This window comes from Glycine soja, chromosome 7 (genome assembly GCF_004193775.1).
Source record: "Glycine soja cultivar W05 chromosome 7, ASM419377v2, whole genome shotgun sequence".
Classification (NCBI taxonomy): domain Eukaryota; kingdom Viridiplantae; phylum Streptophyta; class Magnoliopsida; order Fabales; family Fabaceae; genus Glycine; species Glycine soja.
Window position 1 is genome coordinate 4,165,305 of NC_041008.1, and position 27,669 is coordinate 4,192,973.

At 33.6% G+C, this 27,669-nt stretch overlaps 3 protein-coding genes across 11 annotated transcripts; 1 reads left to right on the forward strand and 2 right to left on the reverse strand.

Annotated features, from left to right (window-relative positions):
- Positions 1-398: 398 nt before the first annotated feature.
- Positions 399-3,874, reverse strand: LOC114418248 (soluble inorganic pyrophosphatase 1). The gene is made up of 9 exons (XM_028383496.1): positions 3,721-3,874; positions 3,257-3,380; positions 3,057-3,085; positions 2,432-2,497; positions 1,752-1,859; positions 1,310-1,375; positions 1,099-1,219; positions 902-983; positions 399-651 (listed from the first exon to the last, which is right to left on the reverse strand). Exons 2-9 carry the CDS (start codon positions 3,378-3,380, stop codon positions 609-611), a joined length of 639 nt encoding a protein of 212 aa, XP_028239297.1. The 5' UTR covers positions 3,721-3,874; the 3' UTR covers positions 399-608.
- Positions 3,875-9,696: 5,822 nt separating this feature from the next.
- LOC114418249 (serine/threonine-protein kinase ATG1a-like) lies at positions 9,697-15,606 on the forward strand. Of its 2 annotated transcripts, none has more exons than XM_028383497.1 (13): positions 9,697-10,305; positions 10,685-10,802; positions 11,138-11,196; positions 11,756-11,820; positions 12,204-12,297; positions 12,389-12,469; positions 12,617-12,728; positions 12,905-12,959; positions 13,063-13,346; positions 13,428-13,792; positions 14,459-14,753; positions 14,841-14,911; positions 15,068-15,606. In XM_028383497.1, the coding sequence occupies exons 1-13, from the start codon at positions 10,057-10,059 to the stop codon at positions 15,296-15,298; spliced, it is 2,079 nt and encodes a 692-aa protein (XP_028239298.1). In that variant the 5' UTR covers positions 9,697-10,056; the 3' UTR covers positions 15,299-15,606. The 2 variants fall into 2 exon arrangements, with proteins under 2 accessions (XP_028239298.1, XP_028239300.1); XM_028383499.1 differs by having other exon boundaries at positions 9,698-10,305; positions 13,063-13,262.
- An 852-nt stretch (positions 15,607-16,458) lies between these two features.
- On the reverse strand, positions 16,459-27,642 carry LOC114418250 (protein LHY-like). 8 transcript variants are annotated; one of them, XM_028383503.1, is made up of 9 exons: positions 27,377-27,641; positions 27,134-27,258; positions 26,998-27,023; positions 26,562-26,742; positions 26,349-26,460; positions 26,109-26,170; positions 18,726-18,947; positions 17,206-18,636; positions 16,459-17,123 (listed from the first exon to the last, which is right to left on the reverse strand). In XM_028383503.1, exons 4-9 carry the CDS (start codon positions 26,598-26,600, stop codon positions 16,737-16,739), a joined length of 2,253 nt encoding a protein of 750 aa, XP_028239304.1. In that variant the 5' UTR covers positions 26,601-26,742; positions 26,998-27,023; positions 27,134-27,258; positions 27,377-27,641; the 3' UTR covers positions 16,459-16,736. The 8 variants fall into 8 exon arrangements, with proteins under 8 accessions (XP_028239304.1, XP_028239302.1, XP_028239306.1 ...); XM_028383501.1 differs by having other exon boundaries at positions 26,562-26,768; XM_028383505.1 differs by lacking the exon at positions 27,134-27,258.
- Between the last annotated feature and the right edge of the window lie 27 nt (positions 27,643-27,669).

Sequence of the window (27,669 nt, forward strand, 5' to 3'; positions counted from 1 at the left end):
GGACTTATAGCTCTATCAGGCCAGGAAAAAGGCCCACCTTTTTTTTTTGAGCCACAAAATATGTCCAAACCTTACTCCAACCCATATTTTTCAATTTAATTAATGTGACTAGACCAACTTAAATCTGGTCAAAACTCGAATGGGTCAAGCGAAAAAAAGGCCCGAATTCAAGCTTAAAATCGAGTGTCTAAATTCTGTTTTCGTATTGATTTGAAAGTTTACACAATAAAAGAAAAAATGTAATTTGTAAAATGAAGGCTATTAATATGGAAGTTTACACAATAAAAGAAAAATTGTAAAATCAAGATTTAGGCTAGAAATAGAACAGAAGTACCCCAAGAGTTTAGAATGAAGGTTACAACTGCGTGCAGAATCAAAATAAAACTAGATTAGCAAAGTATTAATTGAAAACTGAATTATATAAGAATAAATATCAATCATGAAGCATTACAGTTTATGGATTTTTCTTCACTTAGTAAAACAAACAACTGTTATATATTATCCAACTCAATACAAAATACAATATAATTAAAGTTTCATCAAAATGTATTCAAAAACCATCTAGAGTGCTGCAGCTTATTCTGATTTGTGGAGTATAGTATTCTTGTCTATCGCCTTAAGGTATGCAGAATATACTCCGCATAAAGATCCCTGCAACAAATCAGAGACAAGATATAACAGTGAGGTAAAATGATGCAGATTACAGGTGCGGTATTTATGTTACATAAATCAAGAAATCTGATAAGCATGGTAGAATAATTGATCTGCGAGATAGACAATATTTTGTTATTGGAATATTATCTTATTGGCCATAAAGTGTGTCTCTAGAAGCCAATTTCAACTAGAAACTAGAGTTAAAAAACAAATAAACTAGGTGTTCTATAGATAATTAGACACTGACATTGAGTACTGGATGGATTCAACGGCAGTGGATGCAGGTAGAAAATCATTAACTGCTACCTCCTTGTTCTCATTCTTCTTGTCTGATCAATATATTAAGAAATGCACTCAATTTTTTATTTTTTTTATGAAAATACTATGAAGTAATCTTAAAGAAACTCATGTATCAAGTTATTGGAATAAGATTTTTAAGGATACAATCTTCAAAGAAGCGGCGAATCTCCATGAGGCGATGAGGTGGAAGTTCTTTGAAGTCAGTATAGTGCTTATATTCTGGATCATCAGCACATACTGCAATAATTTTATCATCCTTCTCCCCCTGTGTCACAATTGAACAAGCTTGTTATTGTTTAAATGGTTGGAACAAAATTTCAATTTTTTTATCAGCTAAAGAGCCAAGAGAATATACCTGGTCAATCATAGGCATCAATCCAATGGCCCTGGCTCGCAGGAAACAACCAGGAAGAACTGGCTCCTACATTGTCAATAATTAAGTAAATTTACTAATGGATAACCTTGTTGATATATAGCTCAAACATACGCATCAAATTTATTACTAATCTAAAATGGTATTTGGGGTAATATGGCTAATGCAGCATTTGAGTTTATCTGGCAATTGGCACCATCTTTTGAATGGAGGTGGATAATTGAAAAATATGATAATTAAGAGGGTGATTAACTGAGGACTCAAAGTTGATGTATGCTCCTTCAATATAATCCAAACAAGTAAAAATTCATCAGAAGCTTTTAATTTAACTACTGATGAAGAGAGAACCATGGCAAATTTTGGTTTTATTATACATTAAGGCCTCTTGTATAATTTGGATGAGTTTAAAATGGTAAAAATTTACCTGCATGAGAACCAAGACATCAATTGGATCATTGTCTTCACACAGAGTTCTTGGGATGAAACCATAGTTATGAGGATAAACAACTGATGAGTACAAAACCCGATCAACCTGACCATTAATTAGAAGGTAAGAAGAATATAATGATAGACGAGTAATGGCATGCACAAGTCAGAATTGCGAAGGGTCAAGATTTGAGAATCCACAAGAATTGTAGAAAAAACATGATCACAAAATATCATCTTGAAGAGATTTCTTTGTAAAATCTTTTTCAGATTATAGCAGTATATACCTATAAAGCACACACACCTCTCTTGTTCAAAGTGTCGCCATGTCGGACACATTTCCGACAATCGACACACTCAAACATTTGTCCAACACTTCTCATTTGGTGTCTGATTCAAAAATTACTTTTTGTTGACTTGAATACTTAAACAGTCACCTTTACACAATACACTTGAAAAGATGAATACACCATCAATTTAAATATCTTGTTATATATTACTCATATTTCATTTAATTAGAATCTCTTTGTGTGTGTATGTGGTGTCCACATGTCCTACATTTTATACATTAGCCGTGTCGAAGTGTCCATGTCTGTGTCGTGTCCGGTGTCCGTGTCAAAGTTCGTGCTTCATAGGTAGATACTCCCATTTCAAAACGAAGAAGCAATTGGTTCATACCTTAATTAATCCAGTCTTTTTGTCAAGTTCGTATTTGACCTTGCTTCCCTTAGTGATCTCCACAACCTGCAAATAGCAACTGAGCAAGTAAGCATTGAACAAGCATAAATAACATACATAGTAGGAAATTTCTGGTCAAGAATGGAGTGACAGTTTTGCATGAATATTATTATTAGGAAAAGATAAACTAATGGAGATTTCAAAATGTAATACAGAAATGGAAAAATCTTTAAGAGTGTAAGGGTGTTAAGAGTTACAGGATTATACCCCTTATGGAGTTCAGAATCTATAGCAACCAGTGTTATTTTCACTTTGACAAGTAATGTGTGATTCACTTGGACTTATAATTCATGTCTACTTCGTGCTTTTTCTATTTAAAAACTTTGGCTTGTAGTTGATCTTTACACACTTAATTTTCCTAAAAACCAATAAAGGCTGCATCTATGTGTAACCACCGATCTAGTATTAATAATAGACCTGGATTAAATTAGAATCTAATTTTGACAGATACAATAGACCAGTGCATTGGTTACACCCTAGAGTTCTTCTAAAGTAAATATAGAAAACAATAGCATTATTGTAGAAAATGAAGCAACCAGTATTCTTTTCCAGAATCAGAACTTACACAATTGAAAATCATAGGCGCTCCAGGTCCTGCACATGAAACCTAAGAACATTAACAACTTTTTTTGTGGGGTAAGACCAAACTAGTCCTTGTTTTGGCATAAGCATATTTGGCCTAGCCACAAGGGGATATAGCAACATGATTTAAGTCATTCGATGTTAAAGTAAATGCCAATGAAGCAAAAAAGTGAACAAGAGTACCAATTTCAAGATCATGCCAAGGGTGAGCAGCAACTGATCTCCTAGACAAAGATGAAAGAATCCTTTCATTTAAACGGGGAACCGGACGGTTTTCGCAAGGTTCTTCATTATTCTCATCACTCATCTTCAAAGACAACACACAGCAAAGGCAAACCAAATGGTTTTATATAAGTTATGGTCCAACAGAACATGATCATCAACATTGTTAACAATTTCACTAAAAAAATTGTTCCATTTCACGATATGCCAAAAGTTTACCAAACATTAATAAGTGGCAATAGAGCCATAGAGACTAAATATTTGCACACTTTAATTTATTGCACATATGAATCCACCCCAAAAAGCAATCGCATGAAACTCAGAAAGGAAAATAATAACTTGATGCATGAAAACAATACTAAACATAATAACATTAACAAAAGAAAGGATATATTATAAGGATTGGAACAAAGCAAATAACAAACCTTGTACAACGGCAAAAGCAAACACTTTTTTCAACAAAAAATAAAAGCAAATACTTTGGAAGAAGGTAAAGAGATCCAAGGAAGAAGATGGTTTGTTATGAGTATATATATAGGTCAAGGGAAGAACAGGGTCAGTCAAGTCTTTACCTCAACTCGTGTTTGTACGGGAGAAAAGTATGCTTACCATTACACGTGCTCTTTGGAACTTTCAAAAGACAATTTCTAGCCAATAAAAAAAAAACATAACAAAATCAAAGCTATAATTAAAAAATAAATAAAAATTGGGAACATGTGAAAGTAGTTTCCTTTTTATTTGTTTCCAGCTACGTTTTTAAACAATGTCTGAAGAGAATTAATTAAAAAATGTTAAAAAATATTCTTTTTTGTTAAAAAATATAAAATTCATTTAATGTTTGATTTTTTAAGTAATTAAAAATATGATAAATGTTATATTTAGTTTCTAAGGGTATTAACTGGGGGGAGTAAAAAGCTTTTTATTAAAAAATACAATAGTTTTTATAAATGTAAGTATGGATTTTTTTTATTTCCATTAAGATTGAGATAATCTTGTTTAAGATACTATTAAATGTAAATTCTTTTTTTAATAAAAATTTAAACACTAATTTATTATGTTATAGGAGACTAACTTCTTTTAGTAGATTGAATTCAATCTGGTTGGTACATGTATGAATGTTTCAAATATTTTGATAATAATTACCCTTTTCAAAACTCCCTCATTTATTAGATAAAAACTGTACTCATTAAACATGAATCCAGTCTGTGTGCTTAACATATATAATCAATAATATTTATATTTTTGTTAACTGTTATCGATTGGAAAGAAATTTGATTTTAAATGCGTGTTTGTTTCGACATTGATAATCTACGTTCTTGTTCTATTTCACGTCAAAAAATAGGGAGAAGACGTAAAAGCAAGCCTGAACATTTTCATATTCTTGTTATTGTTATCGATTGGAAAGAAAATTGATTAATAATAGGATTAAAAAAAGGATAAAAACCATTTTAAATGTGTGTTTGTGTTGGCATTTGTCATGCGTTTCTTGTTCAATTTCACGTCAAAAAATAGGGGGGTGGGGGAGCTGCTTCCGCTGATCCCCATCCAAAGGTAACTAATGTATTACCAAAAATAGTTTCTAACAAGAGGCATGCGACTTTGTCAAATTTCGTGCAACGCGTTATTTCTACCAACAAGCAACATCTTCAGTTCTAGTTCATATAAAGTACAAAAAAATATTTTTGAACACATTTGAAATAGAAAGATTTGAGAGTGTATTTATAGTGTTTGTTTATTTAAAAAGAAAAAGTAAGATAAAAGTTATGTTTGATAACATATTTCAGCGGATGATTTTTAATTTTTTTTTCTAATTGAAAAAGTTTATTTGACTGTTTATTAAATAAGTTTTTTTAATAATTTATAATATGTTTTAAAATGTTACTTGAAGTATTATTTTTTAAAATATTAGTTTATATTTTTTATATTTTTACTTTTAATATATTTATTTAATTTCTTAGTTATTCTTTTAAATAAATCATTTTATTATTTTTTATTTTATACTTGTCAACTAATTTTATTAAATACTTATAATTTAATAAGTTAATTTAACTACTAACTTTTAACTAATATTAATTTTTTAATTTCCAATAAATTTTTCAGCTTCTAACTAATTTTTTCAACCTATCCAAAGAATAAAATAATTATATATGAAGCCAGCCATATATCACATACAGTAGCATTTTTTTTTTTATGTTTAAACATTGGAATTGATAAAGCATTACCTTTTTTCTTACCTTATATTAAACTTTTACCCTTAAAAATAGGTGCAAATTAACAATGAGACTCGGGTTAATCATGACTATTAACACACGTTGATTTAAAAAGTTACTATAAATATAACTGATTAATTTACATAAAGAATTTCATGATATAAATTAGGTAATCAATATGTTTAAGTAGATAGATAGAGAAGAAGGTATGAAGAAAGTCGTGTGATTTGAAGGAAATATTCCCTATACAATTTGTAAGACAGTGATAAGATAGGAGAATCTATGAACATAAAATATAATACTAACCGTAAGGCTTAAGTGAGATTAATTCATATTTACAAATATATTAATGTGATATATTTTATGATGTGAAAATCATCAATCGTCAGAACTTTGTAACTTGTGATCCCAATGCTATCATAATGTTTTAATATTCATTTTTTGTGCACATTTTATGCCCATTCATGTTCATGATCTGTCTCTAGTCATGTTAATAGGTTGTTGAGCTCAGAAAGCCAGGGAAACCCTCTCGTCCATGTTTCTTCACTTCACAAATTATTGTTTGCACGTTGTGACTAAAAATCACTTTTCATTGCTTCTGGGAGATACGTTACGTTGAACAAGCGGCACGCCAACTTTATTTAGTCCACTCACATGAAAATTTGAAACCAATCACATGGCCATAGAGAGAATGCAAGAATTGATTATATCACGTCCTCTTAACAATTTAAGTTTGTGTTTGTTTAACTTTAAAATTTATATATATTTGCAATTCATTGATTTCGTGTTGTTACATTTTGGTGCTATGAAATACACTAACTATAAATTAAACACACTAAGTTATATAGATAATGATTTATGTATCTTGAAGCACATAAAAGTCTCCATATATACAAATCCACTTCAAACATTAATTCTTTCATGGATCCTAGGAAGTGCGTGGGAACCAGAAGAACACAATGTAGTCGAATCAAGTTTCGACAGAAGGAGATTAGCTTGGGGGAATAGAAGCGATTACAAATAAATGAAGTTCCATTATCTGTTCTATTTTGTTTCATGCTATGTGAGAGGAATGGTGTTAAGTTGTTAAGGACAATTTAAAAATTCAATTCAAATCACGTGTCACTGTAAATGGCATGTCAAGTTTTGATTGGTGAGACAAGTAAGACATAAATAGGCGACAATTAATTTGAGTATGTTTTAACAAATCTAAATCTAAAATGTAAGATGAACTAAGTGTTATAAGAATCAACTCATAGTCTTATTACAAGAGATTCTCCTTTCATTTCCAAGCTCCAAGAAAATGCAAAATTAGAGCTCCAAAAAAGTGTTTTCGTGTCTTGGAGGCTACACAAATTTCTTGAGTGGCTAATTTTTATTTATTTTTACTTTCTTTCCCATTTATAACAGGGAATTTGCACCCTACTTTCATGGCATTGCATTCCAATGCTTTGACAATATTTGGTTAGAAAGCAAAATTTACATCAATATTCAGTTCATGGCATTGTGATTTGGTGTCATGATGTTGGGTGTTCAGAGAGTAATCCATCCTTAATTTCAAATCATTGATTTGATTTTCATTTTCATGATATTGGGTCATGTTTGTTTTCTTTTCTTTGGTAATAAGCTCACTTGAGCAACCAAAAACTTAACACATAAATTTTTAGCACGAAAAATCTAACTAATAATAAAAAGTAGTAAGAAAAGGAATAAAAAATGAAAAATTACATCACACAGACTATTTAAAATTAGAAATAAATTATCAAAATAATAGGGTTATATTGAAATATTTAGTAAAGTATAGTTCTCTTTGCCACATTATATAAAAATCGTTAAGCCATGTAACAATTTTCACTGTCATATGACTATTTATTTTTTATTTTTTGAAAATTGAATTAAGTCTCACGTGGTATGTCATTTGAGAATTGTTAGTCCACTTGGCACATTTTAAAATTGTCACAATCCATTTTTTTTATTAAGAAAAAATCTATAGGAGTATATGACAGAATGGGTCCTTTCAAGTGAAAGTTTCACTTAGATCCTCTCTAGTGAAAACTCCCACCATGAAAACTTCATGCCCCCCTTCCTTATTATTTAAATTCTCTTATTTTTAATCAAGGGTTGTACAAAAATGTCACACAAGAGAATCTAAACCTGAGTACCTTAACACAATCCATTGATGTTACCACTCGAATAGAAAATTTTTGCTTCTGAAACATTATTTATTTGAATATCTTTTTGAATACAAGGATTACAAGCTTGCCCAAGAAAGACGTTGTAAAAGAATTTTTTGAATGCAATATATGTCTTTTAAAGGATGACTTTATTATGTAAGTGTTTATCATGCACAATGTATGCCTTTCATCTTCATTTTTATTTTTATTTTTTATTTATGTCTATTTAATTATTCTATAACTAATATATTTTGTATTTAATATTTTATATAATTAACATGTCTATATAACTAATATTTTATATGTTTTTTTAAGTTTATTTATTTTAATTTTTGAAGAAGTTATCCATGTGATACCCTTTTTTTAATAAAAAAAATACTACATGATATGCCACATGAGATACAATCTTCTAAAAAAAAAAAAGTCATGTGACATTGAAAATCACCAAATAACATAACAATTTTGGTATAACATGATAAAAAAAAATAATCTCATTTTGATAAAATATTTCACATTACTCCCATTTTAGTAAATTATTTTGCACCATTGAACATACAAGTTGGTCTATCAAAGTTGTCCTAAATTTAAAAGGGCGTCAAATTATAAAACGTTGGCTCTGATGGCTGACCAATCAATCACCTGAAAATGTTATGGGAGTTTGGTGAAGCTGCTGCAATCTAAATCGGTTGACTCAGTGACTCTCTTTTTATTGACTTAACTGCAAAAACACTGGAAATAATAAAGTAAAAGACAGCATTGATGTTGTGCATATTTGTCTTGAGTGATAAGAATCCGAATGACTCAGCCCTCCATTTATTCGTTGAGCACAAGTCTCCATTGTGGCGTTTTGCAAATTGCCACTATTCAATAGTTTGCCTACACTTCCTACAATCACATAACTCACATTGGTTGGCCCTATATGCATTTGAACCAGTTTGTTCAAAATTTTCAATTAGTAAATCAAAAGTTAAATTATTAAACGTATAAACTATTCAAATATGAATAATACATTTATTAATTTTTATAATAAAAAAGTTTAAAAGTCACACGTAAGACGATTCCTGATTATTTGACGATATGAAAATTTTCATATTAATATTATCTTAAAATTTAACTCTTGTTTAAAATGTTTTCATTAAATAATAAAATTTCACATCATCCAAATTCATAAATTAGAATAACTATATAGCTTGTAAGAGTTTTACCCTCCTCATTCCTCGCATTCGATTTCGGTTAAATTTTCATTTATCCAGAAAAGAGTAACTACTCATGCAAATATTTTTCATCATAAAAAATTTCTTCATTCTCTTATTCCTCCTTTATCGGTTCATTTAAATTTCTTCATCTCTTCTATAATTTTTTTTCAATTTTTTCTTGATTTAAATTAATTTGTTTCTCTCTTCTCCAATTTCATAGGGATTATCTCCATTTTTTTTGGGAAAAATTATCCTTATCTCTTTTAATTATCATTATCTTTTATCGAATTTAATTTTTTTTATCTCTTACCCAATTTAGTTTTAATTATATTTAATACTCTCAATTATACTGATGATGTTTAGAAACATATTAGAACAAAAAAATATTTAAAATTTTAATTGTTGTGATTTATTATGTTGACAATTATTATATTTAGATATTAATATTTTTTTAAATCATCAAAGTCATTTATATATGAATATTTTTCATCTTTTATGCTAAATAATTATAATTATAAAACATACATATTAGATTTGATCTGTATAATGCATGAACTAAAATACCATTATATAATATAAAGATTAAGATATCTAATAAATTTTAGCTTTTAAAGTATACCTCTATTACTTAGAAGGATATCTAACAAAAATAAATGAAAAACGGATCCAATCTAAACTGAAACTAAGATTTGCTTTAAAAGGAAACAGAATACAAGATTAAATGGAAGCAAACTGATAACATTATTTTCCCACTTAATTAATTCAACACTTCAAAAAGCAAATTATTTATACAAACAGAATTTCAAAATTCTGGGATGTTTCCAAACAACAGCCCCCAACCCATTAATCTTGTGTTAGAAACAGAAATCAAATCAAATAAATAATTGGTTCAAGGAGGCAAGCAAAGGAATGCAAATTCCAAACCTGAAATCAATTCAAACAAACCATCTTTAACAACAGAAAATCCGAAAGGAAGAAATGGTTGTTTTTTTTGTTGGTGAGAGAGAGGGATAAATAAATAGAGAGAAAGCGTGGATTTTGGTTCGTCCACTCGCACACACTCACTCCACTCTCCGCAGCGTCTTTCCCCACACCCAAAGTTCAAAGTTGGAATCTTTCGAGCGAATTTAGACGTGGGTATGACTCCGTAGGTGTTGTTGTTGAACAAATAGTTTTGGGTGATGACGATGATGATGGAGTTGGGTGGACCCAGAGTGATCGGGGATTACATAGTGGGTCCTCGAATCGGGTCGGGTTCGTTCGCGGTGGTGTGGCGTGCAAGGAATCGAAGTTCGGGTTTGGAGTATGCGGTTAAGGAGATTGATAAGAGACACTTGAGTCCCAAAGTGAGGGAAAATCTTCTCAAAGAGATTTCTATCCTTAGCACCATCCATCACCCCAACATCATTCGACTCTTCGAGGCAATTCAGGTAAGTTTTGCTGGTAATTTAGTTTGTTAGTTAGTTAGGTGATGATTTTGTACAAGTGGAATTTCTGCTGGGAGAGATGCTCGCATTTAGTATGCCAAAAGGAGGATACTTGTGAGAAACTTTAAAAAAAGTATGATTTTGTGGTTGTTGTTGTTGTTTGAAAGGAGAATGAATGTGTCTTTGTTGTTGTGATTTAAGATCAATGACAACATTTACCTTGGTTTGGAGAGGTGTCATGTTTAATATCTGATAGTGTCTTAGATAGTATTGTCTCCAAAGGAGGATGCTTGTAGGAAACTAAAAAAAGGTAATGATTTTGTTGTTATTGTTCTTGTTTGAAAAAAAAAAATGAATGTGTACTTTTTTTTCGTGGTTTAAGACCAATGACAGGATTTACCTTGTTTTGGAGTATTGTGCTGGTGGGGACCTTGCTGCTTACATTCATCGCCATGGCAAAGTTTCTGAACCGGTTGCACACCATTTCATGAGGCAATTGGGTCAGTGGTTGCACTTAAATCATTTGTTGTTTTCTGTAGAGTTAACTGAATCCTGTATTTCACAACCTACGTCCTAATTTCCATCTTTCAGGGTGGACTAAATTGGTTGTTTAATAATCTTTTGTAACATGTGTTGCTATGGATTATTTCATGTTTACTGATTACATTAGGTTTTTTCAATTCTTTTGTATTTTGTGAATGGTTACTTAGGTAGTTTTGCTTGTTAAAACATGGTATTCTCTTTCCTCCTCTGCTGTGCTATGTGCTAAATTGCTTGTGCTAATTGGTATGCAATGTGTAAATTTCTATCATTTATAATGTGGGCATTCTTGTAGCTGCTGGGTTGCAGGTGCTTCAAGAAAAGAACCTCATCCATAGAGATTTAAAACCACAGGTATCTGAGTGTATTTTGTGAGGTTATAAAGTTTTCATGTTACTTATATGTTTGTCTTGGTGTATTTTAATTGATTGTTACTGTCAATGATTGCATTAGCTTGTTGGAAAACTCTCTTTTTTTCCCTTTACCTACAAGCTTTGCCTTATTTTTGCTTAAAATTATCAATTTATCATAGCTTCATGCCTGCATTGAAGTAAATAACTGGCACAGACAAACAGGTCATTGTATATAAGTACATGCAAGTAGAAGGCCTAATTTCAACACCTTTTTTTTTTCTTTTCATTTGGGGGGTTGATGTTTGCTTGTAAATTGCTTAGTTATTGGGATTACTGAAAGAATAAATTAGTTATAAAACTTCTATTTTGAAAAGTTTGGATAACCCTCAAAACTTGTGGAACCACTTGGTTTAGAAATGATGACGTCAGTATGTACTGTGTTATAAATTATAAATTGATATAGTTAACTCCTTTTGAGCCCATATAATTTTTTTGTTATTATTGCACACATATTAATTTGTTCATCATGTCCTTGATGTTTTTCCCCCTTAAACATGCAGAATTTACTGTTGGCAACTACTGCAGCTACACCAGTTATGAAAATAGGGGATTTTGGTTTTGCAAGGTAGGATGGTTTCTCAGGATGTTAAATAATGCAAGCATTGTCCCCCCTATATTGTTGTTATAAACTGGAGTGACTTGTTACTTGTTATTTTTCCTTTTTTGGTGATGTTATTTCTTGCTCATTGGGTAATACAGTTGATAGAAGTAATCATTAATAAATTGATTTACTTGACACTAGCTATCTTATAACAATGTCTTTGCTTGTAGATGCTTAATTTTTGGATCTATATAATATCTCCTTTTTTTGTTTTATATAAAAAATATTCAAATGGTCAGCTCATATTTGGTAAATTTTATCTTCAATCCGGTTGAAACAATGAGATAATAGAGAAAAAAAACAAAACTTATGTATTTCTTGCATTTCCCGATTTATTGTTGTACTAGGTCTCTTACACCCCAGGGATTGGCTGATACGCTATGTGGTTCACCCTATTACATGGCTCCAGAGATAATTGAAAATCAGAAGTATGATGCCAAGGTGACAAAAGATAGAACTGAGATCAAATTGTAATTACTGACACTGTTCCTGTTTTCTTTTGTAAAAGTATAAAGTTGCATTACGGTTGCAGGCTGATTTATGGAGTGTTGGGGCAATATTGTATCAACTAGTGATTGGGAGGCCACCATTTGATGGAAATAGTCAATTGCAGGTTTTAAAGAGTCTAAAGAAGTTTTTTTTTCTTTTTCTTTTATCCTTCTTTTTTCTGAAATAAGGAAGATGATAATTATGTATCTTTGATTTTTTTGGTAAATAGTTATGTATCTTTCTTTTCCCTTAACATCATTATTGGTTGCAGCTTTTTCAAAATATTTTGGCATCTACTGAACTGCACTTTCCACCAGATGCAATAAAAGTGCTACACTCTGATTGCTTGGATCTTTGCAGAAATCTTTTACGTCGAAACCCAGGTATTTATTTATTGCAACTTTATGTCACAGACATTTGCGCATGTTTATTCTGCTGTACTGCTTTGTGAATGTGTAAAGGGAATGAGTCTCAGGTTGAAATTATCATACATATATTTTTAATAACATTTAGAGCTCATGTAGAGAACTTCTCTAAAGTTAGACTGTAATATGCACAGATGAGAGATTAACATTCAAGGCATTCTTCAATCACAATTTCCTACGGGAACCCAGGTCATAATGTTTTTTCTTTTTTCTTTAGTTCTTGTATCCCTGTTGCATTTTCTTTCCATGCCATTGCTATTTTTAGTGAACTCTCGTAATTCATAATTTATAGGCCAACCATGAATATTGAGCAGTTTCAATTACACCAATCAGAAAGATTAACAAATCATCAATTAGGTGGCTCTACCTCCGAGAAGATTTCTGAATCACATTCTAAGTATAATCCAATGGTAGTCAGTTCAGCTGCTGATGAAACCATGCTGTTGCAAAGAAAGGATGGCAAGATTACAGCTGGTACTACGAATGCTAAAGGTAAAGGGTCAACTCCAACTATTGCAAGTGATAAGCTGGGGAAGGTTGTTGATGCTGGTGCTCATTTGTCAAACCAACCGCGAGGTTTAATTGTCTCTGGGTAGTGTGTAGCCTGTACTCAATTTTTGCACTGTTTCTCATCTGTTGTCCTGTTTTTCTATTCAGTTTCCCATTTAATGGAGTCCATCGAGAAAGATTATGTCTTTGTCAATTCCCATTTCACATCATTGGAGGCTTTCTCTGACTACTTTGAAGCATCTGTGCAAGATAGTTCCTCGCACAGGATTTCTCTGTTTCCTTCAAAGAGGACTAATATGGAGGTTAGAGATGCAAAACAAACAAAGGATCTGCCCTCTTCCTCCACTGAAGGATTAGAAAATTTAAAAAGCAATAAACTTGAGGCATGTGCAGCTTCCTGTGAATTTGCTGCCTTAAGGAAAGAACATCAAATTTCCCCACTGCACCCTTCAAACAGGTTACAGTTGTTGCATCAGTATGTGCAGATCATTGCTGAACTTTCACAAGAAAAGGTAACTTTGTGTTGTTCAGTAAACCTAAGGTCATTATGTTAAGATTTTAATTGATCAGTTTTTAAAATTTCAAATGAAAAAATAAATTATTACTGCTTACTTTGTTCCCATCTAACCGTAGGGTTTATGTTGCTTTTTCTTCCTGTTCTTTTCTCTGTCATATAGTTGTTATACTCTATGATCTTTTTTTTTTTCTGTTTTTTATTATTGTTATATTCTTTGTTCCCAACTGGATTCTTTTGTGTGCTGTCTGTGGCTAAAATATAGTGTGTGTATACTTCTTACTAGTATTCTACTGCTTCTGGATTCTTTTTCTATTGCAATTTTTGGATTATTATATAACGATTTTTCAACTTTCCATTTTCCAGAATTTTCCATTTATAGAAATAGATAGACTAGAAACGACATCTCTTATCTCAATGACACCAAAGATAGGGATATTAAACGAATGGAATTAGTATATGGATGTAATATAATGAAATAGAGCCACTTTTGGGTTCCCTTAATCGTCTCCATATTTTCTATCATCAAATGTCAATTTCAGGGAGTTGTGTCAAACCTCTTCCATGATAAAAAAAAATGTGACATACTTATGCCAGCAATATCTTTCTATCACTGTTTTCCTTTCTCATTTTGTAATTTAATTTTAATGTTTATTTTGTGCAGTATAACACAGGACTGTATCTAGAGTCTCTTGCAGTTGAGTTGGTGGTTTTGGCTATATGGAAACAGACTCTAGAAATTTGTAGCTCTTGGATGGCCTCAATTACAAAGAGTGAGTTGCCTGGAAGCAGTTCAGCTAATGAATCCATATCTGCCAGAGATATTAACTTGCCACAGTCTACAGAACAGAAAATAAATTTTAGTGATCCTTCATCTATCTCCCTGTGGGCCAAACACGAGTTTATTGATGCAGTTGATCGTGCTGAGAAACTATCATGTCATGTTCAAAATATGGATAGTAGGACTTCTTTTTGTTTCTGAACTTAACACTTTCATATTTTTTAAAGAATTTATCTTAACTATGTACTCCAAAAACCAATTGCAGAGGCAACTGAGATGCCAGATGCAATGGAAATTATATTCCAAAAAGCTCTCTTAATTGGGACAAGTGGTGCTGTAAGTAGTCCAATATTGTTCACTTTTAAATTTTCTAACCAACCTTCTGGTCTTCCTCAAGAGCATAGAGACATGAAAAGGCCATTATTGTAAACTAATCAGTACTTTGCCTGAGTGGGTTTTTTATTTTTTATTTTTTTTCTTCCATTTTTCTAGGTAGATGAATATATGGAGATCAGAGATAGGGCTGCTGCATCTTACTCCAAAGCGATGCTTCTACTTTCATTTATTGTGGCAGAAGCAGAGAACCTTCCACTGAACCCACCATTTTCACTTGTTGCCACTAATAAGGAGCGAATCTCACAATATATTCACAGCTTGCAGTCTCGTAAAGAATCTTCATCAGAGTCCTCTTCAAAGAAAGTGCTTACACTTTTATCAAAGTAAATTACTGGTTTTTATAGTTTGTCTTTTCATCACCACTTTTGGAATCGGTGAAGCAATTTGTTGCTGACATCAATGTTGACTTCCTGTGATGAGTGCAGACGAGAGACTACCTTTGACAGATACCATGTTGTATATAGATAGATAGATATAACCTATCATGGCCTTGTAAGGGGACTTTGCCTTTACTGCATGATTTCATGTATAGAATGTTAATTCTTTGACATGGAATTTGTAAATAGTGTATAGCTCATAGTCTTTTACAATTTTGAAACCACTATGATCAATGAATTGAAATTTCTTAGGGGAAAGATGTATTTAAAATTTTACTTCCTGCAGAAATTTTCCTGATTTTTCCTGTAAATCTGGTTTGCATGCAATAGGAATATTCAATTGTCTAGCTAATTATAAAAAATATTTCAAAAATATGAGGACGGCTGATTTCTATTAATGAAAATTCTTTCATTACTGTAATAAATCAATATAAATGTCTAGCTAATTTCTTTCAAATTTATGATGACTGCTACTTTTACTTTTTTGTAACGAAAATTGTCATAATTTCTGTATTGTAATGCAAATAATTAGTTAGAGCCTCTTTGTCATTGTTACATGCCACAACCTAACTATGTTTGGCTTCTTAACGTACAGAAAGTAAAAGGAAGAATTTTTTCCCTAGCCAAAAAGCATACCCAGTCGAAATACAAACAAACTTAATGCATGTTTGGATTAAAGTCTGAAGAATTCAAATACTCAACAAAATTTTCTCTCATTTTATGCATTGAAACATGCAATTTTACATTGGAATTCACAAACATATAGTAACTTTAAACCAAACATAGCCTTAGTAACCACAAGCAAATTAAATTTATTTTTCAATATCATTGATTTTCATTTAAAAATAGGATTTGATGTAAAACAATTGAATTGATAAAGATGGAAAATTAATATAAATCATCGTATAAAAGAAATTTAGGATTGAGAATTTATTAACATAACTTCACCAAGGAAGCAGACAAACTTCGAAGCCTAGTGAAAAAAGAAATCACTTCCGTCGCATTGTAATGCATCAACATTCAAGCATATCCTGTAGTCTGAAAAAAAAATTATTCAATCTGGGCAGAGTTTGTAAAAGAAAAAATAGTTCATATGTAAAACGTGGAAAGTGGCTGAATGAAGGATCATAAATTACTTAATGTATGTCTCAAACAATACTTAATGTTTCTTATCTAAGTCTATTTAGCGGAGTTTTTAACAGCATTAGCGTCATACAAAGATAGTAAAAGAGCGTACACAGTAATTTAATATGGTACACACATCTACACGACAAGTTTCGTGAGCTGCAGAATTAGAAATAAACAATATAGTTACACCGTTGTGGGGGGATTAAGAAATGACATGTAAAAACCAAAGGTTGCATTTATGTTACTGCATATATCAAACCTCAAGTCGAAGTCTCCCCTTCCAAACGTATTCTCTTACAACCTTGCTCTTCACCTTGATTGTTGCTCGCTCCAACCCTATTTTCCTTGGCCTCCATGGAACATCTTTTGTAGGGTTTAAAGCCTGTTCGACGAGTCTTAAGCTTTCCTTGTCCAAGCCCTATGGTTAACAGTCCCTCGTTATTTTCTACAAATGGCAGGTTTTTCTGCATTGCTTCATAATTAGAACTGCATTTCTTGCTGTCAGGATCTTCGTCTTTGTCATCTATGTTTTGCTTGTTATTATTGGCGTTGTCCATTTGCTGATTCTTATTCTTCAAAGCATGAGGAGGTGAAAAGCTTTGAGGCAACACCTCTCTGGAGAATAGAGCCTGAAAGGCCAGTCTCCCCTGAAAATAAGTAGGCATGAGAAGAGAAACAACACATGCAAGAATTGTATAAAAATTTCATTACAAGTAGTAACTGGGATACCTCTTCAGAGACCTCTTTCCAAGAATCAGTAAGATTGCTAACACTTCTACGACGATTACTAAACTCAATGGCTAATTGGTTAGCATCAGGTGTTTCAGGCTCTTCCTTCCCTTTCTCACCCTTCTCTAGTGCATCAGTTTCCACATCGCTGCTAGAGGCCGTGTGGGAACCACATGAGGAACGGTCAACCGGTTTTCTGCCCTTTGTTTTGTTGGAATCTAGGTGCTCGGGAATTGTTTTGTTCGTCTCATGATCAGTAGCCTTTGATGAAGTATTTAACTTGGCATCTCCACTCTCAGAATCTGATAAAATGGCAGCTGGTGACTTTGAAGCTGAATGTTGAGCTTGTTGAGCTTCCGAGTATTCTGGATCCAGCATCTGATCTTGAAGAGGAGGATTTTGTAGAGTAGTCTTTTCTTGCTCTGCCTTCAGTGCCGGTGCTTCACCCGTATTCATTGATGGAACTGCAGTCACTGATGCAGGAGAACAGGCAAAAGAAGTATGAAGAGGAGCACACAAAGGAAGCAATCCATGAGCTGCCCACCATGCAGTTGCAGCAGCTACAGTGGCAGCTGCAATAGCTGCAACGCTTGGAGGGGAACCAATTTGTCTATTTGTAAAACCTCCTTGGGAGCACCTAGGAGAATTTGCTGAAGTTTCTGGATTTGCATAGGGCCAAAATGTAGCAGCGAAACTTGCTGCAGCATGGGCTGCTGGGTTTTGCATCAAGGTAGAGATAATAAGATTTGAAAATGTTGAAGACATGTGAAAAAATGATTGGCAATCGTCTTGGTTGTGTTGTGTGAAGGGAGGATAAGGAAGAAATGACTGATGAACAGAAGATCGCACAGTGTTATTTTGACTTTCACTTGTGTTCGATGGAGCTGAATTGGTGAAAACATTTTGTTGTCCATTAACCCCTCCTATTGGCTGAAACATAGAGTCTCGAAACAACATATCTTGTGATGGATTTTGAGTATTTGTTCCAAGGTTCCCGTCAACAACGTGCACAGTAACATGTCTAGGGTAATTCTGATTGCCTTGCATCCCATCTATTGTTAATGCACAATCAAGACCATCTGTTTTCTCATTTTGGACCAATTTCATATGTAAAGCATCAGAATTCTCTAACGTGGAGTCTTTACTAGTGCCATTAGTCTGTTTTCTATCATTGATCTCCAACGTCCCATTTTCAAGTTCAATAGTGACAAAAGATTCAGTTTTTTCATCTCGTGGAATTACCTCTTTCACTGAAGGTGTAATCTCCTTGAAGGCACATGGATTTCCCAGTGGCACTGACATTGTTATTGAACTCTTGTTTGCTGAAGATACAGAGGAACAGGGTACCTCCTGGAGAAGAGTAAATACTGCTCCGCGGTTCTCATCCTTATTTTCTTTTACAGTTGTTATCCCTTCATCTAAATCATGTTTCTAATAAAATAAGGAACAATCTGAATTATTTCACTGAGAGAAACTTAAAGAGAAATTGTGAAGTGAAATATAAAAAAGAAATTATTAACCTCTGGAAGTGGTTCTTTTTCCAAGTTCAGTGCTTGGTTAACATGTGAAGATTCAACTAAATTGAGTTTTCCATCCTTTGCTCCACTATGTAATGATGCGCTACCAATCCTGGTCTTCCGAGGATAAGGATTGTTTGGTTTTCTTTTGGGCCGTGGAGGGGGAATGTCTATATCAAGAGCCTTTCCAATTGGAACACCCTTTACAAGGGCCTCTTTCTCCAGCTGGAAGTAAAAGTCCAAATGGTATTATTAGCAAGTGAAGTTTCACAAAAACCATTAAAAGCACTTACTGGAGTAGTAGAGCGTTTGTTCTAATGAAGAATTTCCAAAATACTTTTTCGAAAATAGAAATAGCTGTAACAGACATTTCAGTGTATTCAAGCAAGAAATCTCAAAAAAAAAACATCTAGAAATATTCTTCAATCAAGTTGGGGGAAAAATCAGTCGTGGATGTAATCAAGATGCATTTAGATTTGGTGGGCTGGAAATTGGTTGTCTTTTAAACAAAAAGATGTATATCAACATCACTGATTCGTAATAGACTCCAAAGATGTAGGAAGCTATTGGCATTACGAAAGCACAGTTCTACGAAACTACATTGATGGTAGCAGTTCCCAAAAATTTGCAGAAGTCACCACTGATTACTCTTGTTTCTGTGGTGATCCACTATCACTACAAGAGGTTAGCAACTTTATATGTGAAAGCAATGTTCTATCAAATTATGTTTAAGCCTTGGATTGGTTCTTTCGGCCATTCCTGTTCACAGAAATGTCTATAAGGCTTTTCAAGAACTTTCTCTGTTTGGAAGCAATTTATAGATTCCAGATTAGTGATAATAATCATTTATTTATTTTTAATTCTAAAAAATAACAAACTTTGATTGAGCCCAGTAGAGTGTAGCATTAGTAACAACTAACAAGACCTATTATCAGACCATTCAAATGCACATTCTTTGGCTTCAATTGCTCTTCCCTTTTCTAAATAGTAAATAAAAAATGTATGCCATTAATCTTTAAATGTTTTCACATTTTTTTTCCAGGAGGTAAATTCCTCTTTTTCAATTTCTCACTTCTGTACAAAAACAAGTTTTATTCAGGAAAGTTCCATATTGGTCGGAGATCATTATCCATAAGACAATAGCATTTCCTGTGAGCTCTATAATGGTCAAGTTAAACATGATGTAAAAGCTTGGTTTTGTTCATTCTTGGACCCCACAAGTAATCCCCAGTCAAATTAAGTAAGCATCTGGTTTTATTTCTTGGGTTTGAGCTTATCTGCAAGAAATTCTGCTAGGCTCTGTTTGACTTCCATGTAAGATTAGCTGTGAATAGTTGTATTTGTGGCAATAGGGATACTTTTGAAATGTTTAGCCAGGCCCCTACACTCAATAGCACGCATTTGGTGTTGAATGGGTAAACATTTTTGGTGCTAGTAGTCATAACTTTGATAAGAAGTTCGATTCTATGCGTGATAAATGAATCCTAGCACAGTTAAATAAAAAAAAAGGGGGGGCTGGTTTGACCAAGATAATCAAATTGATTACTTGGCCAAACCAGCCCCCCATCATTGAAACATGGAAATGAGTTTCCAAGGGAGAGAGGGAGAAAGATAGAGAATTTGCACGTTTACTGTCCATCTTTTAACTAATAGTTAGCACCTCTGTTTAACTTTCAGTTCTCAAAGTAGATAGACATTAAGCTCTTCTACAGATTAGCATGACCATGTTAATATTCCAATAAATTGGTTCACTTAACACATAAGATTGAGGTCACTAATATAAAGGTAGTTTGGTCTTTCTGTGTGGCAATGCATGCCAGCATCCTAGCGCTGGAATTCCAGCCACCCTTTTGGGATTGAAGGATCAACTTTCCTCTTCATAGATCAATAATCATAACTTACAACCTAACAACCCTAAAGTCCTCAAAAGTCAAAATCATTTAGGCCTTGAAGAATCCTTATTAATTTTGAAGGCAATAATTGTCCTAATCTATCTAGCTAACCTCCCATGATCCATCATTACAAATTCAACTCCAGTATCAACACACCATATGATAGATTGATAGTCATGTTCCAGTATCAAATAATTTACTGGGCCATGAAAACTCCCAAGTTCCCAAAATGGGTCCCTCTTGTTATGCCAGTTATGGTGAATCAAACAACCGTGTAACTTCCCTCAGCTAATTTAGCAAACATAATAAATTCACACCTCATTATTTTCAATTGTCAGAAAGTCAACTTGGAAGGGATATAAATAAAAAGCAACATTGTTGTTGTTGAAGTAATCAACTTTTGTGTTAAAAATTTCATATTATTTCCCCATAATAAATAACAAACATATAACATTTAATTAAAGGGATCATGTAAAATAGCCATCTTGACACCTAAGCATTCCTAGAACACAGACAGAAAGTTGGGAACACTTCAATTAAGTTGTTAGGATATAAGGAGAAGGAAGAGTTAGTTAATATAGTTAGACTACTAATGAGTTAGTTAGTTAGTTAGAGGGGTTTATTAGATATAAATAGAGGAAGAGGGATAGGAGAGAGGGGGATCTTATCATTTGTAGATTGAATATTAGCTCTTTGTGAAAAGAGAAATTCTTTGTGAAGGGGAAACCCTTGCAGGAAAGTTTTTTCTCATATTTTCTTTTATTTTCTTACTAGTCAATAAAATCTTTTATTTTCTTTCTCATTTCAATTCTTGGTTCCTAACATAAGTACATAGAAGGAAATATATTGCATTAATTCTTTGGAAATAAACACATTGAAAATTGTTTCAAAAACAAATGATAATTAAATTAGGGGGGGAGAAAAGCTTACCCAAAACAGAAATTTTATCTTCACAAATAGTACTTGTATCCAGTTAAAACAAAAAAAAAAATCACTGAAGGAAAACAATTACTAAATTATCAAGGGCATTGAAAAACTGGAACAGTAGTTTTTATGTATATGATGATGCAAAGCAAAACAATGCTAGATGATCCTTCTAAGCTCTACCACATATCCTCTATCACAATATTGAATCTGGTTCTTCCACCACGTAAAATGCCAGATAAATTCAATAAACTTCAATGCTCCTACGTACATTCTCGTTGTGTTTTCAACTCTTCATATAGAAATTGATTGTTCTCTCACCACCAAATAGTAGAAGCAGGTACCTTCAAATTATCATGCTTCTCATGAAACCTAATATTGCATTGAGACTGACCTGTCAATTTTCTCCCTGTGAAAGGCATAAGCATAATACAATGGGCTCCAGAAAAAGAAAACCACCACACACCACTATCTGCATTTGTAGAAAGAGAATATCTGAACCTCACATCTTCAGATTTGAATGACTCACTCAAACTTCATCAAACAAATATAGCTCTAGTCATCCCCCTCATAGTTGACAAAGTTTTATCTGTTACAATTGCTTTCTAAGCAGCAAAACTGTGATGTAATCAACAGTACTGAAAGTTAACAGAGGTGCTTACTATTAGTTCAAAGATGGACAATAAGCGCGTAAATGCTCTATCTTTCTCCTCTTCTTTGAGTCTTAAAGAAGAAGCAAATTTTAAAATCCTCTCCTCCTTTCTATTGATGTAACTTTTTTTTGGTCTATTCCCTTCTTTGAATCTTCTCCCTCACCTATTGAGTTTCCCTTCAACATTTTTACAAGATCATTTGGTCTCTGATGGGTTTTCTCCATTGCTAGAGTTGCCACTCATTATGATAGGCCTAATTCTTGTCTCACCTTTATATCATTGTCAGCAAACTCTGCCTTTTCAAATTGAGTCAAGTTCTCTTCCCATAGCTGATGAAGCCCCCGAGGAAGGTTATGTCGGCAACCAATCCTCAAGCAAACCTGACCATCTAACTGACTTCTTCAAGTGGTATGAGAGTCAGATCTCTGGTTCCACTACCTCTTTGCTCACACGAGTAATTCCTTTAGTATTATTTCTCACTCCACATCTTTCGGCTCTTGAGTCCTTGATTATGGTGCCACCAATCACATCACTATAATAAGTCTCTGTTATCTACTCTTTCAACATCTAATTGTTTACTCTAGTTAATAACTCTCAAACATAATCTCATGGATTCGGTATTGTCCGGCCCCTTCCCTCTCTCAATCAATGTCTTTTGTGTCCCCGATTCTTCGATTAATCTATCATTCATTAGTTGCATCGCTCATTCTATTGATTATGCCGTTTTCTTCAATAAAGATTTTGTTTTCTTGCAGGATTAGAGTTCGGACCAAACGTGAGTCACATGGACTTAACCAATTTCACATTTATGTGCATGCTAGTTTGGTTGCATATTCTCCTATTCTCATCCATGCTAAATTGGGCCATCCCAGTCTTGCAAGCAAAAACAAATGGTGTCAATTCTGTCCAAGTTACCAACCCTGTCTTGTGAGTCTCGTCAATTTAGAAAACATGTTCAAAGTTCTTTTCCAAATTATGCCATTTGTTGAGATGGGTTTCCTTTTGTTTTGGTTCACTCTCATGCATGGGGCATGTGTCATGTCATGCCTACTTTAGAGTCAAGATGTTTGTCACCTTTATAGAAGATTTGAGTTGTTTTGAATGGTAAATCGATCTGAGTGGTTTTCAATCTTTACATCATTTTATCAAGAAATAAAAAACAATTTGGTGCTCTCATTCCCACTCTACAGAATGATAATACCCATGAAATCTATCGCAACAATTCCAAAGCTTTATGGCTTCCCATGTAGAGGTGTTAAAGTTGGCTGCCCACCCTGGCAGGCCAAGGGTATGAAATACAAATCGAGCCGAATTTCTTATGGACTGCATTTTTTAGCCCGACCATCAGATTGAGCCAAATTGGCCCTTTTTTTGTCTAAATTTATATTTATATAAATATAAAAGGAAAAACTAAGAAAATATCAGGCAAAAATAGGCCCAGTCGTGTTTGGCCCAACAACTTTTAGGGCCTCAATTTTGAGAGCCTGGTTTAGCTTGGCCCACCGGACCATCGGGTGGGCCAATTTTGACAACTTTATTCCTATCCCATACACCACCAAATTTCATGTGCTTATACTCAAGAAAACAAGGTAGTTGAACATAAAAATAGACACCTTGTTCAAAAATCTCAAGCTCTTGATTCATGGGAATGCTCCTCATTGTTTTGGGGTGATGTTAGGCTCATTACTTGTTTGAATGAAATTGTTTGTCCTTAATAACCAAATACCTCACTCCATTTTATTCCTTGGTCAATCTCTCCTCTCTTTACTTCCTCATATCTTTAGGTCTACATATTTTATTAACAAGCTTACTCAAGGGATTGATAAACTCTCACCTCGCTTGTATAAGTGTCTTCCAAGGATGTACTCAGTCTCAAGGTTATTAATGTTAGTATGTTACTCCCGAATTATTCATCTTTAGTCTCAAATAATGTTACATTCTTTGAGTTTGTTTCTTTGTGTCTTCACCATCCACACCCAACTCGGTCTCCATGACTATACCACTACCTCCTCTAAAGTATGTCCCTATTACCTTTCCCCCTTCAAAGTCGTCATTTGCTCTAAAGACACTAGCAACTAGTGAAGGGAACGACTCTCCTCTGAAACGAATCATCATGTACCCTCCGACATTGCCTCAAGAACTTGATTTTCCCACAGCACTTCGTAAAGGTATATGCTCAACTTGTAATCTTTCTCCAAATTGTCACTTTAAGTTATCATTGTTTTTCTTTCTTGCATTACATGTGTCTTTCTTTGTTGTCTTCTGTTTTTATGCCTAAAACTTTAGGTGATGCCTTATCTTATCTTGGATGGCAACAAGCTATGATTGATGAAATGTGTGCCCTTCAAAGTAGTGGTACTTGGGACCTCGTTCTTCTTCCACTAGGCAAGTCTATTGTTGATCGTCGCTGTATTTTTACTGTGAAACTTGGCTTTGACAGTTAAGTTGCATGACTTGAGGCACGTCTAGTTGCCAAAGGCTATACACAAAAATCTTTATTTAGAAGAATGGTGGTCAACAAATCAAACTCTACACCACATGTTCATAGAAGCTTTGATGCTATGTCATGAATAAACTATTTTCAAAAGCTTATACGGACACATTAATGGTTTTATATTACATCTCTAACACACATAATATCAGAAAAAGAAATCTCATTAAACAAAGCACCAGAAACAAAGACAATTTTTCCCAACCTCACACAACACCCCAAATGGTGAGTTTCAACTTTTCCTTACATACACAACGTTGTTCAAACATCAAGATCCATTTCTTTTAAAATCTTACGTTAGGTGTTGCACCTCATTAGGCAAATTTTAAAACCCTCTCCTCCCCAATATGTCAAATGCATAGCATGTCCACACTAGCACCTTCCTTTTTTAACTCCAAATTGGCTCAACCAAAAAAAAAAAAACCCAACACACTACCTAACATATAGAACACCTATACTAGATCATTATGACAAATAAACCCCATTGTTGCTAGAACCCTCAGACTACCATTGCAAATTTTTGTATTATCAAAATCAGCAACAAAGGGAGAAAATGATTGCCCTGCCAAAGTGCTACTGCTTTTCACTGATACTATGCTAAAGATGACCCATTTGTGGATTAGGTATGAAGCTAGAGTTATAGAATATTACTTTGTTGGTGCAAGTTAAAGTATCCATCTGCTTAGGGTCTATTTGGGATTGCAAGATCAAGCCAAGTAGTTTGATCATGACTATTGTGGATTTCTTTGTTCAAATTAGTCCAAGCTCTACAGGAATTCTAGTGTCAATTTATTTATTAGTATGTCCATTTAGGGATGGGGGTTCTATTCAATTTGAGGGTAAGAATTGAGGCTGAAAAAAGGATAAGGAAAAATAAAACTTCCATTTTAAAGATTATACTCATCCTTTTAAAATAAAGGTATAATATCCACTATTTAAATAATGCTAATTTTATAAACCAATATCATTATCTCAATGCATTCTTCTTTCCATTTTTTACTGGTACGTTTATTGGATTTTCATTCCCTTTAATAATTACTTTAATTTAATTTTTGCAATCCCTTTTATAAAAAAAGCTCACAAGTCCCTTGACTCGTTTTCACAATTTTCTCAGCAAAATTATTTTGGGTTCTGATACTGAAGAAGCGCTATACTTTCCATGACATTTGAATATCACCATGGAAGTTGTTAATTTATACAGGATTTGTTTATATATTTTAAATTTGAAATATTGATATAGTTTGAAATCAACCAGATCAGATACAGAACTATTTTGTGCAGTTAGAAGGGAATTTTTATTCATCTAAGTGAATCAAACAAGATATGGAACTCATAAGTAAATCAACAAGTCTTTTAAAGCATAAGTTTAAAACAAAAGGAACAAAATTTTAAACATATAAACCAAGGTGAGAAGGTACCCATTGACCTTTGTAAAGAACTTTTGTGCGTGACTCCTGATTTGCACGGCAGTCTTTGTTCCTATATGCTCTGTACAGCAGAAGTGAAACACCAAGAAGGGGGCCAAGCCATGGAATAAAGAAAAAGACAGATCCAATCAAGAATAAATCAAATATGAAGATCCATTTTCTACTAGAATGTTACACCAATGTTTAGAAAGGAAGAACAAGAGAAGATCTTCAAGTAGAAATGATAAACACACTATCACCTTCTATGCGCTGCCATGCTCGCCCGTGTAGTTTCAAAGCTTCAAGAAACCTATTATGCTCCTCCTCTGTCCATCGTTCCCTTTGCTTAGTGATTGTATATGGTTTTCTCGTCTGCAAAAAGCCACTTAACTAATCATCAGACAACAGTACAAAACTTTACTAACTCCCTTTCACGAGAAACTTTCCCCATATACCACCACAATAAGTCTAACCTTAACAACCACTTCTTCGCCGGAGGAGTATGCGTCCATTACAGGACGTGAGCAGCTAGCGCTGCTTCAGATCTTCCCTGACAAGGAGTGGATACAGGGAACACCTCCTTTCATTATTTTTGGTGACACGAAAGCGAAACGCGGTAAATAGTAAAGCCGTTTTGGTGAAAGTGAGCAGAATCTGAACAAGGTATGGTGATGATGTTACTGCAAAAGAAACAAAGCGAGAACAATAGGAAGAGATCCGTCTCTGTTTTGTATAAGCTGGAATAAGCATTCCAATTCACATGTCACACATAAAACAGTACTACATAGAAGAAAAAGGAAAATAAAATTTCAACAAATTTCAAAAATCATCCGCGGGAGAAAGTGAGAGAGAGAGAGACGCTTCTCCTCCAAAGAATAAAAGAAAATTTTCCTTAATCAGAATCCTCACCAAAACGAACTCGAGAGCGCCAAAACCTTTCAAACGCGGAAAAGAGAGGGAAACTACAATTAGTACAGAAACAAGAAAAACCACATCACAACATCAACAACAACAACCATTTCTATCTTCACTTTCACAAATATACTTTACTAATCAGTGCAAATTTTGAATCCTCCTGTTTGGTTGCCGAGAAAAAAAAATAGTCACAAAGCAACTCAAAACCAGCGAAATTTCAACTCAACAGCGTCGCGCTGTGAGCACTGACAGCACCTGTTACATCCAAATCCAGATGAGGTAAATCCATTCGCAGTTCGGTTCAATTTTCTCGGAAACCAAACAGAACATATAAAATTAAAATAATAAATAAATAAAAAAGGAAAACGAATACCTCAGAACAAAACCATGACGTCGAAGAAGAACAACAACAACAGCCTCTCTCGAGAGCGATCATCACCGGACACTCGCCGGAGGACTCATTTTCCGGCAATGGCGAATCGCATCGATATTAGATCGGAAACCGAAAATGAAAACGAAAACAGAAAAATCGAGAAGTGAATCAATCAGAAGAAGAGAGGTTTTGCTGAAACGAAAACAAAAACAGAACCCGAAACTGCTACACACACTCGCCCGAAAGTGTTTAAGCGCGAGGAGCAATCTCAGCCACTACAATTTCGTGTGGAT

Coding starts and splice junctions, on each gene's coding strand:
- LOC114418248 (XM_028383496.1), bottom strand. CDS start 3,380: ATGAGTGATGAGAATAATGAAGAACCTTGCGAAAACCGTCCGGTTCCC. Junction 2,498..3,056: donor CGCCTATGATTTTCAATTGT/GTAAGTTCTGAT, acceptor TGCTATTTGCAG/GTTGTGGAGATCACTAAGGG. Junction 1,376..1,751: donor ATGTCTTGGTTCTCATGCAG/GTAAATTTTTAC, acceptor TTGACAATGTAG/GAGCCAGTTCTTCCTGGTTG.
- LOC114418249 (XM_028383497.1), top strand. CDS start 10,057: ATGACGATGATGATGGAGTTGGGTGGACCCAGAGTGATCGGGGATTAC. Junction 10,803..11,137: donor CCATTTCATGAGGCAATTGG/GTCAGTGGTTGC, acceptor GCATTCTTGTAG/CTGCTGGGTTGCAGGTGCTT. Junction 13,793..14,458: donor CTGAACTTTCACAAGAAAAG/GTAACTTTGTGT, acceptor TATTTTGTGCAG/TATAACACAGGACTGTATCT.
- LOC114418250 (XM_028383506.1), bottom strand. CDS start 26,600: ATGGACGCATACTCCTCCGGCGAAGAAGTGGTTGTTAAG. Junction 26,461..26,561: donor GCGAAGAAGTGGTTGTTAAG/GTTAGACTTATT, acceptor GGCTTTTTGCAG/ACGAGAAAACCATATACAAT. Junction 18,948..26,108: donor CACAAAAGTTCTTTACAAAG/GTCAATGGGTAC, acceptor TTTTACTTCCAG/CTGGAGAAAGAGGCCCTTGT.